Source organism: Mustela lutreola, chromosome 15 (assembly GCF_030435805.1).
Source record: "Mustela lutreola isolate mMusLut2 chromosome 15, mMusLut2.pri, whole genome shotgun sequence".
In the NCBI taxonomy this organism is placed as follows: Eukaryota; Metazoa; Chordata; class Mammalia; order Carnivora; family Mustelidae; genus Mustela; species Mustela lutreola.
In genome coordinates, this window is record NC_081304.1 from 19,288,605 (window position 1) to 19,306,827 (window position 18,223).

The 18,223-nt window shown below is 46.7% G+C and overlaps 1 protein-coding gene across 4 annotated transcripts in view; it reads right to left on the reverse strand.

Annotated features, from left to right (window-relative positions):
* Positions 1-99: 99 nt before the first annotated feature.
* Positions 100-18,223, reverse strand: part of NBR1 (NBR1 autophagy cargo receptor) — a 33,471-nt gene continuing 15,347 nt past the window's right edge. For 3 of the 4 annotated variants that reach the window (XM_059149828.1, XM_059149827.1, XM_059149830.1), the window contains 15 exons: positions 18,063-18,140; positions 17,385-17,599; positions 16,728-16,895; positions 16,235-16,444; positions 13,564-13,723; positions 13,180-13,470; positions 11,863-12,012; positions 11,321-11,396; positions 10,346-10,456; positions 9,950-10,114; positions 7,438-7,855; positions 6,514-6,608; positions 5,804-5,861; positions 4,847-4,955; positions 100-1,860 (listed from right to left, as the gene is read on the reverse strand). In XM_059149828.1, coding sequence (XP_059005811.1) covers positions 1,687-1,860; positions 4,847-4,955; positions 5,804-5,861; positions 6,514-6,608; positions 7,438-7,855; positions 9,950-10,114; positions 10,346-10,456; positions 11,321-11,396; positions 11,863-12,012; positions 13,180-13,470; positions 13,564-13,723; positions 16,235-16,444; positions 16,728-16,895; positions 17,385-17,599; positions 18,063-18,140 — 2,478 coding nt within the window. In that variant the 3' untranslated portion in view covers positions 100-1,686. The remainder of the gene's footprint in view (positions 1,861-4,846; positions 4,956-5,803; positions 5,862-6,513; positions 6,609-7,437; positions 7,856-9,949; positions 10,115-10,345; positions 10,457-11,320; positions 11,397-11,862; positions 12,013-13,179; positions 13,471-13,563; positions 13,724-16,234; positions 16,445-16,727; positions 16,896-17,384; positions 17,600-18,062; positions 18,141-18,223) is intronic. The other variant, XM_059149829.1, reaches the window with a different exon arrangement.

Below are 18,223 nucleotides of genomic sequence, written 5' to 3' on the forward strand. Positions count from 1 at the left end.
CCCGCCCCCTCTCGAGACAAGGCGAGGGAAGAGCTCATCTCTTCACGGACCACCCCACCGTCCCGCCGCTGCTTCCGCAAGCACCAGCCACTCCAGGCAGGGCTTTCAAAGAATCTTTATTTGACCATTCTTGAAGCGGTTACATACAAGTACAATCGGACGGACGAATGGACCTCAGGGTCCTCCTGGACCCCTGCAATAACGATTCAAGAGGTCTGAACAGGTCCCGCCCCAAATCAACCCAATTAATTACACACACCCTGCCGCTCGGCCTCTACCCAGAAACCCGAATAAAAACGTTTTAAATAATGAACAGCCTGGTTGGCTTGCAGTATGAATCTTGGTTTATTTAATAGCGGTCAAGAAGTATACTGTAAATAAACATCATGATGACTAATGATTAATTAACATCATCATTCATTATAAATACCAACCAGGTTAAATAATACTAGTTTACTATCCTTCCCCCTTTTGGATGAGGGTTAAGAGTCTTCTTTTTCTGGAAGTCATTTTCATGAATAATAGCTTTTAGTGTTTTTTTGTTGTTGTTGTTGTTACCTTTTCCTTCACCCATTGTACCTAAGACTCCTTTCTGTAAACAGAATGAGGACCTGGGGCCCTGGCAGCAAGCTTTCCTGTTCCTTCTGGGGTTAACTCAAAAATTTTTGTTTGTTCCCTTCCAAGATTTGCAAAACAGTCTCCCCTGTGCTAGGCTCTCTCAGGCTAGATACCCTTGAGCAGATTTCAAACATTCAAGAAGCCATCAGCATTTCCTATTTGCCTGCCCCTGAACTGACTTTACTACATAGAGCTCGGAGCCTGCCTTTCACTTTCCACCTTTCAACTGTAACATCGACCTTGACCTTAAGAAAAAAAGGTAACCGTTATTTTTTTTCCTTTTAATAAAAGTTTTTCCCTTCTCTACAGTATTAGCAAAATATTTCACACTATCTACTTAAAATTGTTCCCTTAAATAAAGAAAAGTGTATGCAAAATGACTACAGTAAACACTGCTAACAGGTGCTGGTGGGTTAACGAGCACACTCCCTCCTCCTCTCACTGAAGTGCGGGGACCCACAAGGTGATCTTCCTGAATGTACCAGTGGGATCTCTAGAAAACAACAGTGCTGATCACTAAGTCTTGCAGGGAATTGACTTTGCCCTTGAACAAGCTGGAGTAACAAGATTTCTCTGGGGCTCTGGGTGTCATTTCAATACCACACAGATACGAGGCTTGGGGTGGGCTAGAAAAATTGTTAAGAATTCTTGAAAACAACTTCCGAGGTTAGGTTAATTTCTTTTAAAAACTGACAACAGATATCCCCATAGAAACATCCACATTTAACCAAAGGAAAATACTCAACTTTGATACAAGCAGAAAGAAAAACGGTTCTATAGGAAGTTCAAGTTATGCTCTTCAGATGCACTACAATGGAGACCGGAGCTTTATACAAATCAACTGAAAAACCGTTTTCCTTCAATTCATCTGATGTCTCTGCTTCAGTTCTGGTCTTTGATTTGCTCCCCAAAATACTGTAATGCAGGTACTGTTTTGATAATTCAATAATGGGCTCTATAGATTCATCAGATTAAAAAATAAGCCAGGGCTTTCTCCCCTATGCCTCCAAGGACAGAATAAAGATCATCTCTGAGCAGCAGGCTAATGATTTAATACGAGGGCCCTCCTCAGTAGCGGTGGCTGTACCAGTCATTGTTGTTGACCTGAAGCAGTTCCGTCACAACCTGCAGGATGTTGTAATTGTGTTTCTTCAGCAGCCTGAGGTTCAGCTGCCGGTCACAGAATCCCATTTCGAAGAGATGGGCCATCAGGGCTGCTGTCTGATCTTCAGAAACTATTGGCTGTATAGAGTCCAGAAAAGCAGAACAATGTTTTTGGTATCACGTATGTGCCTTGTCAATTGTTACTATCTTGTAAATCATACCAATCTTTCCAAGATCTGTTTAAAATATTAGGGAATTCAACGCAAGGGTGGGGCCACTCCTGTCCACCTGCCACCATCGCGTGCACCACCTAAGGGAGGGCTGGGAAGGCCCCCCTCTGGATTCCCCGTGTTTGTACCCAGAACTGGGCAACTCAGGAACCGCCCTTTGGCCCGATAAAGGAAAAGATGTAAGCAAGTACTGGAAACTCTGTGAAGACAGAGCTAACTGTGCTGATGGGGCCAGTAGAGGCAGGGGCAGAGACGTCACCGGGAGAGCCGGGTCAGCTACGCAAAGGGGCTAAACAAGAAACTATTTGTGAAATGACATCTTGGGCGACCTTCTTGGCACCCCCCCCCCCCACTTTTTAAAGAACAGAAGCAATCCACGAAAGAGGGAGCTAACACTCCTTTACCTCCCTCTTTAAGCCAAGCCCTGTCATGGACACATAACCTTCCTAAATCCTATCACTTTGGATTACCATTTTTTTTTTTTTTTAATTAAGAGATAGTGTATTACTAGTTTCAGGGGTAGAGTTCAGCGATCTGTCAGTTGCATGTCACACCCACTGCTCATTCCATCACGTGCCCTCCTTAGTGCCTGTCACCCAGTTACCCCAGCCCCGCCCCTCCCCTCCATCAACCCTCAGTTTGTTCCCTAGAGTTAAGAGTCTCTTATAGTTTGTCTCCTTCTCTGTTTTTGTCCTATTTTAGTTTTCCTTCCCTTCCCCTATGCTCCTCTGTTTTGTTTCTTAAATTCCACATATGAATGAAATCAAATGGTATTTGTCTTCCTCTGACTTTCTTCGCTTGGCATAATATACCCTCTAGCTCCAACCACGTTGCTGCAAACGGCAAGATTTCCTTCCTGGATTACTCTCTTACCAATTACTTACCATCCTACCAATTAATTCTCTTGTGTAGGAAACAGATACAAAATACCTCGTTTGGAAGGGTTGTTGAGAGGATTAGGACAAGAGTGTGTATACATCTTCAACACAGTCTCTGGCATTTCTCTCTATACCTAACTCCACTGTTCCCTTCTTCCCTCTTATTTCAGAATAAACTATCATCCTCCTTTCCAGAATCGTCCCTCCACACATCCTTTTGCTTGCTATTTTGTGATTTCTCATCACCTCAGAAATCTCCTTCTGTGTATCACCTCTTGACTGTTAACCTCCTTTGCTACTGGCTCGGCCAAGTGTAGAAACACCAATCTCGCTCTGCCTTCTGCGGCCCAGCTTTCGCTCTTTCCCTCTGTGCTCCAGCTATTGGAGAATGAGGCATACTCCGAGGCGCCTCCACCTGCTCCCTGTTCTCTGGGGGTTCTAGCCCTTCCTCCCCATTCAAGTTCCCTTCCCTGAGCTCCATCCAGCACATTTTCCTCCTACTTCTCAGGCCCCTGGGCCCTTCTTTTCTGGATTCTATTTTTTTTTTTTTTAAGATTTTATTTATTTGACAGAGAGAGACACAGTGAGAGAGGGAGCACAAGCGGAGGAGTGGAAGAGGGAGAAGCAGGCTTCTGGTGGAGCAGGAGTAGATGCAGGGCTCGATCCCAGGACCCTGGCATCATGACCTGAGCCGAAGGCAGATGCTTAATAACTGAGCCACACAGGAGCCCCTCTTTCTTGGATTCTTAAAGGCTCCATCTTGCTTTTATACCCTTTCTTCCGGGAAACTCTCACTGAATCAGGTGGTTTCTGCTGGAATGTGTATACAGGGGACTTGACCACCAGGCCAAAATCACTCCTCTGAGCCACAGGAACATGCCCAGCTGCACTGTGGGTAACGTGCCTCCAACTCCACATCATCCAAAATGGACCTAATTTTCTTCTCCTCCTGCCCAAATATATCCTTCTTCTTGGATATCCCCTCTTAGTGAATGATACTATCTGCCCAAAGCCAGAAACTCAGGATTCCTCCTTGACTTCTTTCTAGCCTCTTAATCATGGTCTCCCAAGTTCTGCCATTTCTCTTTCTCTTCTACCCTTCTTTTCCATCTACACATGGGTTCTCAAATGGATTTCTTTAGGGCTCCCCCAACCTCCACATGGTAATGGAATTACCTTACTAGGCACAAATCTGATGTTAATCATTTTCCTAAGGCCCATTCACTGCCCCTCCCCACACCAGAAGTCTTAAAATAACACCTAAACCACTCAACACAGCACCCCCACCTACATAAATTGGGCTTTTCTCTTCTTACTCTTCCTAGCCCAAATTCACCTTGCTGGCTCACGTTTCCAACTCTTTTTACTGGCTAGTCTCTGTCACAATGCTCTCTCTATTCCCCTTTCGTGGCACATACTTATTTTGTCCTTAAGAACTCAGCTCAGGCGCCATCTTCCAGGAAGCCTTCTTTGGCCGCACAGAGGGGCCCAGAGCAGGGGTGGCCGAGGTGTTCCACCCAAGTACACTGGCGCAGGATCTTACACTAACTATGTACCTTACTTGTGTCCCACTGTCTTTTGGGCAAGGACTGGCGTCTTCCTCACCTTGTAGCACGTACTTGCAAGAGTTCCCCACTTGTAACAGGTCCTCAACAAACATTAGGTCTTTTTCCTTTCTTCCCTTAAGTAATTTGGCTAAAGTCCTATAGCTAGAAAGTGCCAGAATGCCATACTACTTTCTTTTTTTTTTTTTTTTTTTTTTTTTTTTGACAGAGAGAGATCACAAGTAGACAGAGAGGCAGGCAGAGAGAGAGAGAGGGAAGCAGGCTCCCCGCTGAGCAGAGAGCCCGATGTGGGCCTCGATCCCAGGACCCTGAGATCATGACCTGAGCCGAAGGCAGCGGCTTAACCCACTGAGCCACCCAGGCGCCCGCCATACTACTTTCCAGCCCAGGCAGGGAGCATCATTTTCCCAGTGATTTGGCTTCGGTCGAAGAAAAGGAAACATACACTGACCTGGGCAGTGACTGGTGGCCCAGCAAACAAGGCCTTGTATGCAGAAGCAGCAACAGACAAAGCCCCCTTCACGAGTCCTCCGGCAATGCTGCTCCCATGGTGGTGGTGCCTGGAGAGGAAAACCAAATTACCTCTCTAAGAAACACAAACCATTAGCCTCCTACTAGCTAATCTGGGCTCTAATCCTTGAAAGAAAATGGATTTCCCTGAGGAAAAAAGTCAGATGTAAAAAAGAGAATGTGATCATTTTCCTATTAGTTTTATGGCTAAAACCTTGGTTTGATGTAGAGTCCAGCTCTACTGCAAGGTTAAGGGGCATGCAAAAAAGACATTCCTCTTTCTGTAGAACACTGGCTTTCTGTCCCAACTGACTATTATGTGGTCAAGGGCAAAAAAAGGGTATTTAGCAGTCTGTCTGCTTAATTATCATCTCAGAGGACACACCTCCAAAGGAAATGTGATTTTCTGGACACTGTAGGGAGGAATCCACCTTGCCACGGATCTGAGATGATTGGAAGCAGAGAGGCAGGCATTTTTAAGAAACTACTACAAAGACGCACAGTGGGCTTGGCCTTCCTGCCTTCTTTGGTACTAAGGTGAGGTAAATTTGAGAGTACTGGTCTGGACTGTGAACTTTTTTTTTTAAAGATTTTATTTTTCAAGTTATCTCTACACCCAATGTGGGGCCGAGCTCACAACCCTGAGATCAAGAGTCATACGCTATACTGGCTAAGCCAGCCAGGTACCCCTGGAATGTGAACACTCTTAAAACGTAACTGTAGCCCTCTGTTCAGTGTTGTTCACAAGCTTCAGGAGAAGAAAGAACAAGAAGTAATGATGGCTCTCCTTCTCTGCCCTCTGGAGGCACAAGGTTTGAGAAGCTTGTGCAAGCAGAAGCAATACTAGTATATATATATATCCACCTGCTTCTGAAGAGGCTGCGCAAGGTCCAGTTACCTTGAGTGGTCAGAGCTCTTCTGTCTGCTGTTTACAAGTCCTGATGAGCCTCTGGGCTCTAAAAGCAAAAGAGCTATTGGTTAGATGTGGCATCCACAAGTGCCTAGTGTTTCTTAACTCATAGTGGGGCGAGTTTTGGAGAGGCAAGCAGCAATCTGATCACAGCTTTTATTTATTTAAAATATTTGGGAAATTTTGCAGATGGTTTTAAGTGATAAGGAGGAACTGCCCAGAATGCAGTGCAAGGTTGACTCCAAAAAACTAAGTCCATAAAGCTATCACACCAATTTATTTATTAGTTTTTAAGTACTTTTAGTTTTTTTTTTTTTAAATTAAGAGTGGGAAGTGACTTTGAAGGTCTACTAACAACTTCAAGGTGCTAAAAAAACAGCCCCACAGGTTTTATGACTGTGCTGAACCGCTTCAAGGTCACACAGTGAGGAAAGGGGGAGCTGGGCCTGGAACCTAGACTGGTCTAGCTCCAAACCCTGTATTCTTGCCACTGCAGCACAATGCCTGCCTCTGTGAGGTCTCACTTAATAAATACGAAGCTAAAGGACAGAAAAGAATGTGAGGGAGGGCCACAGAAAAAAGAGATGGGCAGGTTTCTGAATAATGCCACGAATCATGAAGACAGAGTGCCTATGTATGCCTGGTTTCATCAGAAAGGAGCACAGAAAAAGACATGAAGCTCACACTCTGGTCGTTACCTCCTCTGATCTGATCGGGGACTGAAGAAACTTCTGGTATGGTAACTGGTAAATCCAATCCTGGGGAACCATCCAGCTGTGTACAAGGAGGGCTCCTTTCAGAAAGACAATATCGAAAGTCAGTGGAAAAGGCACCTATGGGAACGCTGGAGACACAGGACACATAGCACAGCTGTGGCGAATTCTCTACAAAGGCTTCCCTTTTCTGACCCAGACCTCATGTCCGAATGCAGGGATCAGGCAGGAAGGGCTCATTCTACCTGTGGTTCTCCTCCTTAGCCACACTCAAACTAGAAAGCCCGGCTTGAGTCAGGTCACTCCCTGCTCCATTAAATGGTCCTGCTAAAGGGCAATGTCTAGCTGCCCGAGAGAGTGGTCTAAATAAATCCTAGTCAAGGCTCCATCCTCTGCTATACCGTGAGAGAACAGTGACACACATGGATCAGGTGATGAAAAATAACTGTTCTCCGGTTTTAGAATATATTTTTTTCATAGTACGTTAAGCTTTCTCTTGTACTTTGGGTTAACATAAGAATGAATTTTGGTGTCTTTACCCATGCATCAACAGAGCAAGGGGCGTTCAGCGACATTTGTCGCTGGCTCTCTTGGACCCTGGGTTTTGGCAGCAAAAGCAAAAAACCAAACCAAACAAGAAACTGGCTCTCAATGATCAAAACAGATGTAGACAGACTACGCTCAGATAATTAAAAACAAGCACAGCTTTAAATTCAGAATCCACAAATTCTGGGAAATACAACTTTTATTCATCTAAATTCAGACTTTCCTATGGGAAAAAGTCTCCTCCCGTGCTCACAAACAACAACAAACAACAACAACAACAACAAAACAGGTTTTGAGATGGAGCTGTTTCCTCCCTATTCCACTTGTGAACAAGAGCCTGGCTGAGGGGGGTGTGGATGGTACCTGGACAGCTGGGGCGGAGGCCCCACCACCTCTGGCGTGAGGGGCACTGTATCCAGAGTCTGTGAGGTCATGAGGATGTCACTGATGCTCTGCTCCTGCAGCTGGTTCTCCCCTCCAGTGAGTCTCTCCCCCGCCTCAACCCCAGGTTCGCCTTCAGCCCCTCGCTCCAGGCCCGGCTGTGAGAGCGCAGAGCTGTACATGGAGTCACCCAGGGGGCGACTGGTGTCAAAGCACTCAGGCAGGATGATGATGTAATCCTCTGAAGAAGTAGAGGACTGACTCTGAACTTCATCTTTGAGCTCGTCCTCCTCTTCCTCCTCCTCGTTGTCCTCCTCCTCCACAACAGCTTCTTTGGCGCTAGGGACAGTCTCCTCCTGCTCATCTCCAAGTGGTCCTTCTTCAGGGGAGGCAAATTTCACTGAAGGATGGAAGCAGCTCATTTTAAGCTATAAGCTAAAAGCAGCTCCCAGTGCTACCCTTACCTGATAAGGCCTTGAGCCAGAGGATGGGGATGCTCAGAGGGAAAGGGCTGCCGCTAGAACCACCAATGGCCACATTCTAAGTCTGAGGCCCAGGCAAAGCCAGAAGAACTGAAGCTCATGAGGTAAAGAGAAACACCAAGGCTTCTGAGAAGTGCCATGAATTTTTTTTCTTTAAAGATTTTATTTATTTATTTGACAGAGACACACAACGAGAGAGGCAACACAAGCAGGGGGAACGGGAGAGGGAGAATCAGGCTTCCCGCAGAGCAGGGAGCATGACACGGGGCTGGATCCCAGGACCCTCAGATCATGACCTGAGCCGAAGGCAGATGCTTAACGACTAAGCCACCCAGGCGCCCCTGAGTACCATGAATCTTTTTTTTTTTTTTAAAGATTTTATTTATTTATTTGACAGAGAGAAATCACAAGTAGTCGGAGAGGCAGGCAGAGAGAGAGGGGAAGCAGGCTCCCCGCTGAGCAGAGAGCCTGATGTGGGGCTCGATCCCAGGACCCTGAGATCATGACCCGAGCCGAAGGCAGCCGCTTAACCCACTGAGCCACCCAGGCGCCCCGAGTACCATGAATCTTAAAGACAAATCAAAACTGATATATTAGCTAATGGTGCTACAGCAACAGAAAATGTCAGGTGGTAAGTACTGCATATGCCTACTTTCCTCTGCTAAGTAATGAACAGTCATGGCAGAAAACTGGGAAAACAAGGATGAGGAGAGAAAAAAAAAACCTATAATTCTATCAGAGATAACTACTACAAACATTTTTTGTTATGCACTTGTACCTAAGTCTGTAGGGTGGACGGGGAAATGAGTGTGTATCTTGAAAACAAGAGTGAGACAAACTGTATTTAATAGCATAGGCCAGGGACACCTGGGTGGCTCAGCGGGTTAAAGCCTCTGCCTTTGGCTTGGGTCATGATCCCAGTATCCTGGGATGGAGCCCCTCATGGGGCTCTCTGCTAGGCAGGGAGCCTGCTTCCTCCTCTCTCTCTCTCTGCCTGTCTCTCTGCCTACTTGTGATCTCTGTCTGTCAAATAAATAAATAAAAATCTTAAAAAAAAAAAAAAAAGCACAGGCCAAATTTCATTATAATAAACAAAAGAAATTTTTCCGTATTATTTTGATGCACGAGAATTTGAAGTTTTGGATAGTTCTTGAAATACATAGTATGGTCGCTACCTATCCAGTATCTACAAGTTTCTGTTACAAAGGAAACTGATTACAGCAGGATTTAACCTTGGGAAATTAATTGGTACTCCTCTGCTTCTGCCCAGTGACTGTGTCACTGGAGAAAGGACACAACTCAGCTGCCAGTGGAGGTGTCTGCTTAAGAGCTCGGTCAGCTTATAGGAAGACTCCTCAGTGTAGACTCCAGGCAGCTGGATGCTAAGGTGCTGCTGTGCCTCTGAGTCATGCAGCTGTAACTCTGCCCCCGAGAAAGGGTGAAAAGGGGCTATGGTGGCTGCCTTGCATACGAGGCTGTAATTAAGAGTCGGGTAGGGAAGCCTGGGTGGCTCAGTCGTTAAACCTCTGCCTTCGGCTCAGGTCATGATCCCAGGGTTCTGGGATCGAGCCCTGCAACGGGCTCTCCGCTTCTCCCTCTCCCACTGCCCCTGCTTGTGTTCCCTCTCTCGCTGTGTTTCTCTCAAAAAATAAAAAAAATAAAAAAATAAAAATAAAATAAAAATCTAAAAGAGTCAAGTAGAGTATGTGGGGTCTAAAGAAACCACCAGGGGTGCCTGGGTGGCTCAGAGGGTTAAGCCTCTGCCTTCTGCTCAGGTCATGATCTCAGGGTCCTGGGATTGAGCCCCGCATCAGGCTCTCTGCTCAGGAGGGAACCTGCATCTCCCTCTCTCTGCCTACTTGTGATTTCTGTCAAATAAATAAATAAAATCTTAAAAAAAAAAGAAACCACCAACCGCCACTCTCAGTCAGAGGAGCCCTTTTTCCCCCTCAGGTCCGGCAGTCACAATTCACACACTGCCCTGCTAGCTGGGGGACCTCAGGGACACTCACTGTGCACGGATTTCTGTCTGCAAGGTGGGTTGTGATCCGGGGCAGCGTCCAAGGTAAGCGATCGGATTACGGTCTCACACACGAATTGGGTCCCACTCAGGTCAACTTCTGCTTCTTCCACTGAGGCACTGTTCTGAGTCTTCCTCTTCACTGAGGCTGTGGAATCTGAAAGACATGAACCCTGCCTGTTGCTGTTGAGGGGCTTCCTGAAGCCACATACCCGTGAGGATTCCACGCCAAGAACAGCCGCTATCAGGCCCATGGGAAGGTGAGGAAACTTCAGAAAATGGAGAGGCTACAGATAACCCAAGAACATGCTAATGTAAGTATAGGAAGGAGTATGGTGTAATACAGGAGGGGACAACGCAAACATCAGACAAATAATGAACCCCTTACCAGGAAGCACTTTAAATCCTGCCCCTTCGCTCTCTTCCTGTATCTGCCCCAAGCCTGGCTTCTCTATTAAAGGATTGTCATGCGGCAGAGGAGACATGCAGGGGGTCATATCTGGAGAATGAAAAAAGAAGAACCATCAACCAAAAAAAAAAAAAAAAAAAAAAAAAAGCAACACATCATTAACGGTCAGTGTCTAGAAGCAATAGCTCACAGGCTTCTTGCCTCCTGCAGGGCTGAAGTAAACCTAGGTAGGCTTCAAGGCCTGTTATAAATAATTCCTCCAGGGGCGCCTGGGTGGCTCAGTGGGTTAAGCCGCTGCCTTCGGCTCAGGTCATGATCTCAGGGTCCTGGGATCAAGTCCCGCATTGGGCTCTCTGCTCAGCAGGGAGCCTGCTTCCCTCTCTCTCTCTCTCTCTGCCTGCCTCTCCATCTACTTGTGATTTCTCTCTGTCAAATAAATAAATAAAATTAAAAAAAAAAAAAAAAAAAAAGAATTCCTCCAGACCATGAGGTGTGCAAGTACCTCAGATCAATGAATGCAAGAAGGATCACAGTCGTCTGGCCTGAGAAACCATGGCTAAGACACAGAACCAGGAACATAAAGGACAAACATTTAGAGAAAAATGGAGAAGGACCCCCATCCCCCTGCTTTCAAAGATTTTAAGTAAGCCCTACACGAACATGAGGCTCAAACTCACAACCCCAAGACCAAGAGCCATATGAACGAGCCAGCCAGGCTTCTTAAGGGTCCCTTTACGGCACAGAAGCCTTGCACAAACATGTATTGTTGACTCTGACAGACAATAGGGAAAAGGAGGAAAATGGACCCACGGGTGCAGTTTTAATGTCACACTGTAGGAGAAATCTTTGCCGTGCAGTTCCTCAGAAGAAGGTTCTCACTACCAGGGTCTAGGGTGTGACACTTTTGTTGTCTTATTAATAAAATGAATGACCTGGGTGGAATGACATTCTTACCCACGGGAGTATTGTGGGGCACTCTCTCCAACTCTTGGACAATGTTTATATCCAACAGCTCAAAGGACAGCAGGTCCTGAGGACAAAAAGGGCAACATTAGGCGACTCTTGCAGCGGATGCTGGAGCCAGGTTTTGTCTCGAGGGCACTTGTAGGCCACACAGCTCCACACCTTCCTGGACTCTGTTCAAATTCATGCCTCCCCTCAATCAGGTGAAATCAAGAAGAGTGAAGCGGGAACTAGATGTCCAAATAACCAAGTGGCAGGAAAGAAAGAAAAGGCAGTGGGGGTGAAAGTGAACCCGAAAAGCAGAAACGCAGAGGCAACTAAAGGGAAGCTGTGGGGAAGCCCGAGAGTGAGTTTCCGATGCAGAGAAGAAACATTTAGAGATCTGCTTCCACTACTGATCTTCCTTGCTACTGTGGGCAGGCAGATCTCTGACTCTCTGAGCACTGTCTGTGCCTATGCCACCTTCTCGTCAACAGGGTAAGGACTCCCCACTGCCTTCTGTCCCTAGCTCCCCAAAGTGCTCAGTCTTCTACCTGGGCAGTCAGAAGGTCCACGGATGGGATGTAGAGCTCCCTCTCATTAGCAACATTTTTTGTCTTCTGTGGAATGGAGGTTCCTGTCCCTTTGGTCTGCTTAGTTGCTTCATCAAGCTGAATTTCTTCTTTAGCCAGAAGAAAAGTCTCCTATACAGAAAAACCATCGGGACAAAGGGTTTTAGGCACTCAAATGAACAAAAGGTCAACTGACAGCTGCCTCCCTAAATATCGAAACACTGCTGCATGTCTATGTGTTTTAAAACTTGTTTCCAGATCTGGGGCGCCTGGGTGGCTCAGTTGGTTGAGCAACTGCCTTCAGCTCAGGTCATGATCCCAGACTTCCAGGATCGAGTCCCGCATCGGGCTCCCAGCTCCTCGGGGAGTCTGCTTCTCCCTCTGACCTTCTCCTCTCTTATGCTCCCTCTCACTCATTGTCTCTCAAATAAATAAATAAATAAAATCTTAAAAAAAAAAAAAAATCAACTTGTTTCCAGATCATTTTAGACTTACAGATAAGTTGCAAAAAACCCCAGAGTGTTCACTTATTACCCCCTTCACCCAGCTTCCTTTAATAACAAGTTAGAGTAACCATAGTAACTACTGTCAAAAGGATGACATTAACTTTGGTTAACTGAATCTAAGCAGTAAAATGCTCTAAAAACTGTACTCTAGGGTGCCTGGGTGGCTCAGTGGGTTAAGCCGCTGCCTTTGGCTCGGGTCATGATCCCAGGGTCCTGGGATCGAGTCCCGCATAGGGCTCTCTGCTCAGCAGGGAGCCTGCTTCCCTCTCTCTCTCTCTGCCTGCCTCTCTGTCTACTTGTAATCTCTGTCTGTCAAATAAACAAATAAAATCTTTAAAAAAAAACAAAAAACAAACAAACAAACAAAAAAACTGTACTCTACCATCTGGGGGTGGGCGGGGAAGGGGGACAGTGCCCCACTAGTGAAGGGAAGTATCTTAAAAACAAAAAACAAAAAACAAAACTATACCAACTGAAAACAAGGGCAAGACTTCATTAGCATTTAGGGAACACAGGCATGGAAAGTTTAGGAGAGGTGATCGTTAAGGAGCAAAGCCATCGGTCTTGCAGTTCAACAGGCCAAGCAAGCCTGTCTTCCCACAGATAGCAGAGAGGCTGGCCAAACATCACTATGAAGAGATAAAAAAGCACTCAGGGATGCCTGCACCAAGATCCTAAGGACATGCCAGGAAAACCTGAGGAATGGGCCCAGGACAAGCACACTGGTGTTAGGGGGAGGAGCGGCCAGTCTGCACAGGCTGCTGCAGCGTTAGTCTCCCCTTCCAGCGCTCACCTCTTGCTGGCAGGTGAGCTCATCAGCTTTGCTTGAGCCAATCATGCCCTTTTCAATGTTCTCAGGGCCCTCTGTGGAGGGGAAAGGATCCACTATGATACTGCACCAGACCCGAGGCCCGAACTGCTGTCCTTTGTGAGAAAGACGCCAATGGGAAGTGTACGTTCCCTCCAAGGCTGGGGCGATGAACTCCACAGACACAACCCCCACATGGCCGGCCTTCAGGCAGGGAACCAAAACGTCCTTCTTTTCTGTAGAAGCCAAAGTTAGGTTTCCCCACATGAACTTGAGCTGAAAAGAACAGGGACAAGAGAAAGCAAGCTTGTCAGCTGAGCACTGTCACTTTAGGTCACCCCAGCTTCAGTCTGGGGGGGAAAAAAATACCTTTGTGTCTCCACTCCACTTGACATTTCCTGTATTTTTCATCCTCCAGTGCTTGATAAACTTGGTTCCTGGCTGAAGGTGAGTCCCATCGGGCAAATTCTCATCCACAAATGCTGCACTGAGGGTCGGCATAACTGGGGCACATGGCTGCAAAGGGAGCCTGAACAGAAAATTCAGATAGTCACATGTGTTGGGTACAACGGCTTCTGAATATCTAACACATGATTCAAGAGGCTGAGAGTAACTATTTTTTTTTTTTTTAAAGATTATTTGTTTTTTGTCAGAGAGCGCGAGCAAGCAGAAGCACAGAGAGCGGCAGGCAGAAGAGGCAGAGGGAGAAGCAGGCTCCCTGCTGAGCATAGAGCCTGATGTGGGACTCTATCCCAGGACTCTGGGATCATGACCTGAGCGGAAGGCAAATGCATAACTCAGCCATCCAGGCGTCCCTGAGAGTGACTCTTACTGTACTAATGCATTTGCCTCAAGAATAATACTAACAGGGGGCACCTGGATGGCTCAGTGGTTTAAGACTCTGCCTTTGGCTCAGGTCATGATCTCAGTCCTGGGATCAAGCCCCACATTGGGCTCTCTGCCCGGCAAGGAGCCTGCTTTCCCCTCTCTCTCTGCCTACTTGTGATCTCTGTCAAATAAATAAATAAAATCTTAAAAAAAAAAAAAAAAAGTACTAACAGGAGGCACCTGGGCAGCTCAGTCAGTGGAGCACATGACTCTTTATCTAGGAGTTAAGTTTGAGTCCGACATTGGGGGTACAGACTACTTAAAAATCTTAAAAAAAAAAACTAATAACATTTTTTTTTTTTAAGATTTTATTTATTTATTTGAGAGAGAGCACGAGAGGCGAAAAGGTCAGAGAGAGAAGAAGACTCCCCATGGAGTTGGGAGCCCGATGCAGGACTCGATCCCGGGACTCCGGGACCGTGACCTGAGCCGAAGGCAGTTGCTTAACCAACTGAGCCACCCAGGTGCCCCTACTAATAACATTTTTGAAAGAACAAGACAGAGGGGTTCCTGAGTGACTCAGCTGGTTGGGCGTCCAACTCCTGATTTTAGCTTAGGTCATCTCAGGGTTGTGGGATTGAGCCCTGCGCTGAGCTCCATGCTCAGTGTGGAGTCTGCTGGAGATTCTCTCCCTCCACCCCACCCCCACACTCTCTCTCTCAAATAAACAAATAAAAATCAATTTTGTTTACCTGAGAGAGAAACAGTGTGCAAGAATGCATGAGTGGGTGGATGGGGGGGAGGCAGATGGAGAGGGAGAAACAGACACCACACTGAGCACAAAGACCGACAGGGGGCTCCATCCCAGGACCCCAAGATCATGACCTGAGTTAAAGTCAGACGCTTAACTGACTGAGCCACTGAGGCGCCCCATAAACAAATAAATCTTAATAAGTAAAAATAAAAAACAAGACAGATTTGGAGTACCTGGCTGGCAACTCCTGATCTCTGGGTTGTAAATCTGGGCCCTATGTTGGGTGTGAAGGTTAGTTAAAAATTAAATCTTACTCCTGAAATGAAGAGCCATGGTGAGGATAAGCATCCATAAATATAAGAACTACAGAGTCAGGCTCTTCAAATCCCAACTGCCTCCACTTAAGAGAGGTCCTACCAGCCAGTCTGGAACCTTACTGGCTGCTCTGTCAACAATGACTACAAACCACCCTTTAAGAATGCTGGGACCAGAGAATGGGAAGTTTTAATTCCTTTTCTTTTCTTTTTTTTTTTTTTAAAAGGTTATTTATTTATTTATTTGACAGAGAGAGATCACAAGCAGGCAGAGAGGCAGGCAGAGAGAGAGGGGGAGTCAGGCTCCCCGTTGAGCAGAGAGCCCGACGCGGGGCTCGATCCAGGACCCTGGGATCGTGACCCGAGCCGAAAGCAGAGGCCTTAACCCACTGAGCCACCCAGGCGCCCCTTCTTTTTTCTTTTTTAAAAAGATTTTATTTATTTATTTGACAGAGACAGCTCATAAGTAGGCAGAGAGGCAGGCAGAGGGGAGGGGAAGCAGGCTCCCCACTGAGCAGAGAGCCCGATGCGGGGCTCGATCCCAGGACTCTGAGATCATGACCTGAGCTGAAGGCAGAGGCTTTATAACCCACTGAGCCACCCAGGCGCCCTCCTTTTCTTTTTTAAATTAGAGATTTTTATTCATCTATGTGACAGAAAGAGAGAGACAGCGAGAGAGGGAACACAAGTAGGCAGAGCAGGAGAGGGAGAAACAGGCTCCCCAGCAAACAGGGAGCCCAATGAAGGGCTTGATCCCAGGATTCTAGGATCATGACCTAAGCCAAAGGCAGACACTTCACAACTGGGCTACCCAGGCACCCCTAATTATTATTAAGATTTATCTGAGTGAGAGGCAGAGAGATAGTGTGCATGCTAGCGAGTATGCAGAGAGGGAGAGAGAAATTTCATCAGACCCCCACTGAGCTCGGAGGTCTGACTCGGGGCTTGATCTCAAGACCCAGAGATCATGACCTGAGACAAAGCTGGGTGCTTAACTTGTCTGAGCCACCCGGTGCCACTAAGATGGAAGCTGGAACAGTTTGGGTGTTAGGAACCGCCGGTAAGTATGAGAAAACCTGGTTAATGACCCGGTTTTGGCTGGCTGGATCGCCAGCTCTGGTGCCCACCCTGGCCCCGCACTTACATCAGAGTGTGTGACTGCAGCAGGCTCTCGGGTCGGCCCAAAGGGGACCTGGGGCTCTGCAGTCCGTGGATGGAACTCCACAGATGAATCTTCCTGTGGAGCTTAAGCTGCTTTTTGAGTTCCTTGACCTCTGCCTTTCGCTGTTTCTTCTCAGCTCGCAACCTTTGCTTTTCTGCCTTAAGAAAATTTTTGTCGACCTGTTTCTGGAGCCTGTGAGGTAACAAATGAAAAGTTTTAAAAAAAAAACCTCATAAACAACCTTGAAGCTTATTTGGGCCCCTTGTAGCCTCCATCAGTGCCAGCTTCTAGCTTAATGTCTTCCTACAGTTCTCATTTCTGTCTCATTAGCTTCAGCTCACGGTCCCCGTTGTCACACACTAACTGGAAATGCGCAGGAACTATGGAGACTGTCTGAGGTCCTGTAATTCGTGTCCCAACACCACAATCAAGATGCCCTTCCGAGAACAAGGCTCCCATGTACTTATGGCTTTACCTGGCTTGTTCCAGAGCAGCAGGGAGACGAGGGGCGGGGAACCTCGGATGAGAGAAGGCTTCAGTGGAACCCACCACAGGTCTCCGCAACTTCAGCAGGATGTGGTTGGAGTCATGCGCGTACGGCCCCGATTCACAATCTTCACAGATGTTGTAAGATGGGCACAGGCTGTGGGGAAAAGCATGGGAAGTACCAGAGGGAGTGAGAGAGGAGACCGACTTCCATACTGGCTGTTCTACCAGCGAGGTGGTAACCAGAGCCTGTCACCTGGCCATGCCCTGTCTCAAGTTTCTTATTAATAAAATGAAGGCAACAGCACTTAACATGTATCCATTTCAAAGGAAAATCTACGGGAGCAAGCAAGATAGGAACACATGTGGAACAACAGGGAGATAATTCCTGCAGATATAATTTTGTTTTGGGGGAACATAACTTTGCCTCTGTTAGTTCAAGTGTGTATCTGAACACATCAACAGTCTGAACGGTTACCCTTTCAAGAGTATTTCTCATGGGTGATGAACAGCTTGTTTCTAGTCTACAGCTGCTATGCGCACCATCAGAGGTACGTATGCCCAGTTTCCCGATACCACTCCAGGATGCCAGGAAGCCCTGTTCAGGGGTCTTCTAAAAGCTCTCTGCTCTGAAGGGATGGCTCACCTGCACTGGTAGCGCACACCAACGATACTCCTTTGGCAGCTGTTGCAAGCAATGTGCCAGTTGAACTGGTTTTCTGGCAAAAACAGTGTTTCCTCTGAAATGGGCATTGAGACTTCTGATGGACAGGAACCCAGGGATGGGTTCTGGAGGACTAGCTTCTCGTGTAATTTCTGTTCAAGTTTCTCAACCGTTTCTTTAACCACTTGTTCTCTGAACTAGAATACAGAGCAGAAAATAGGGAAAAAAACCTCAGTTCCAACACTGGGAAAAAACCTGAAGATGTCAAACAGACCAGACACCTCCCTGTCTCTGGTATAAGAACATCATAAACAGCTAGTAGCTACTGAACAAATGGACAGAAATGCAGCAAAACGTCTACTCTTTCCACATGTACACTGGTTCAAAGGGGATACCAAGAAATCATTTTGATGAGTAAATTTTAACCTCTTCCTTCTCAAGCACAGAGACTTGTCCCTTTTCCTCAACTTAGAATTAGGTTCCCTCTTTTTCTGATACATCCCTGTAGAAGTGAGGAGGTTTCTGGACTGGAACTGCTCCAGTCTGGAAATGATTAGCTATCCCTCTTCATTCCCCTGCATCAGAGGCAGCAGACCTCTGGGTTCAGCTTTCTCCCACACTCCAATGGCTGCTAAAACCCATACCAGAGAGAACACTCACTGTCTCCAGGTAGCTTGTGAACCAATCTGGGGGCTTGTCTTGAGGCTGGTCTGCATCACGTGGAGCAAGTGGAAACTGCTGCAAGGAAATACAACCCAAGATCTTGGACGCTGCATTTTTCCCCTAAGATTTTTTTTTCAAAAAGGACTTTTTTTTTTTTT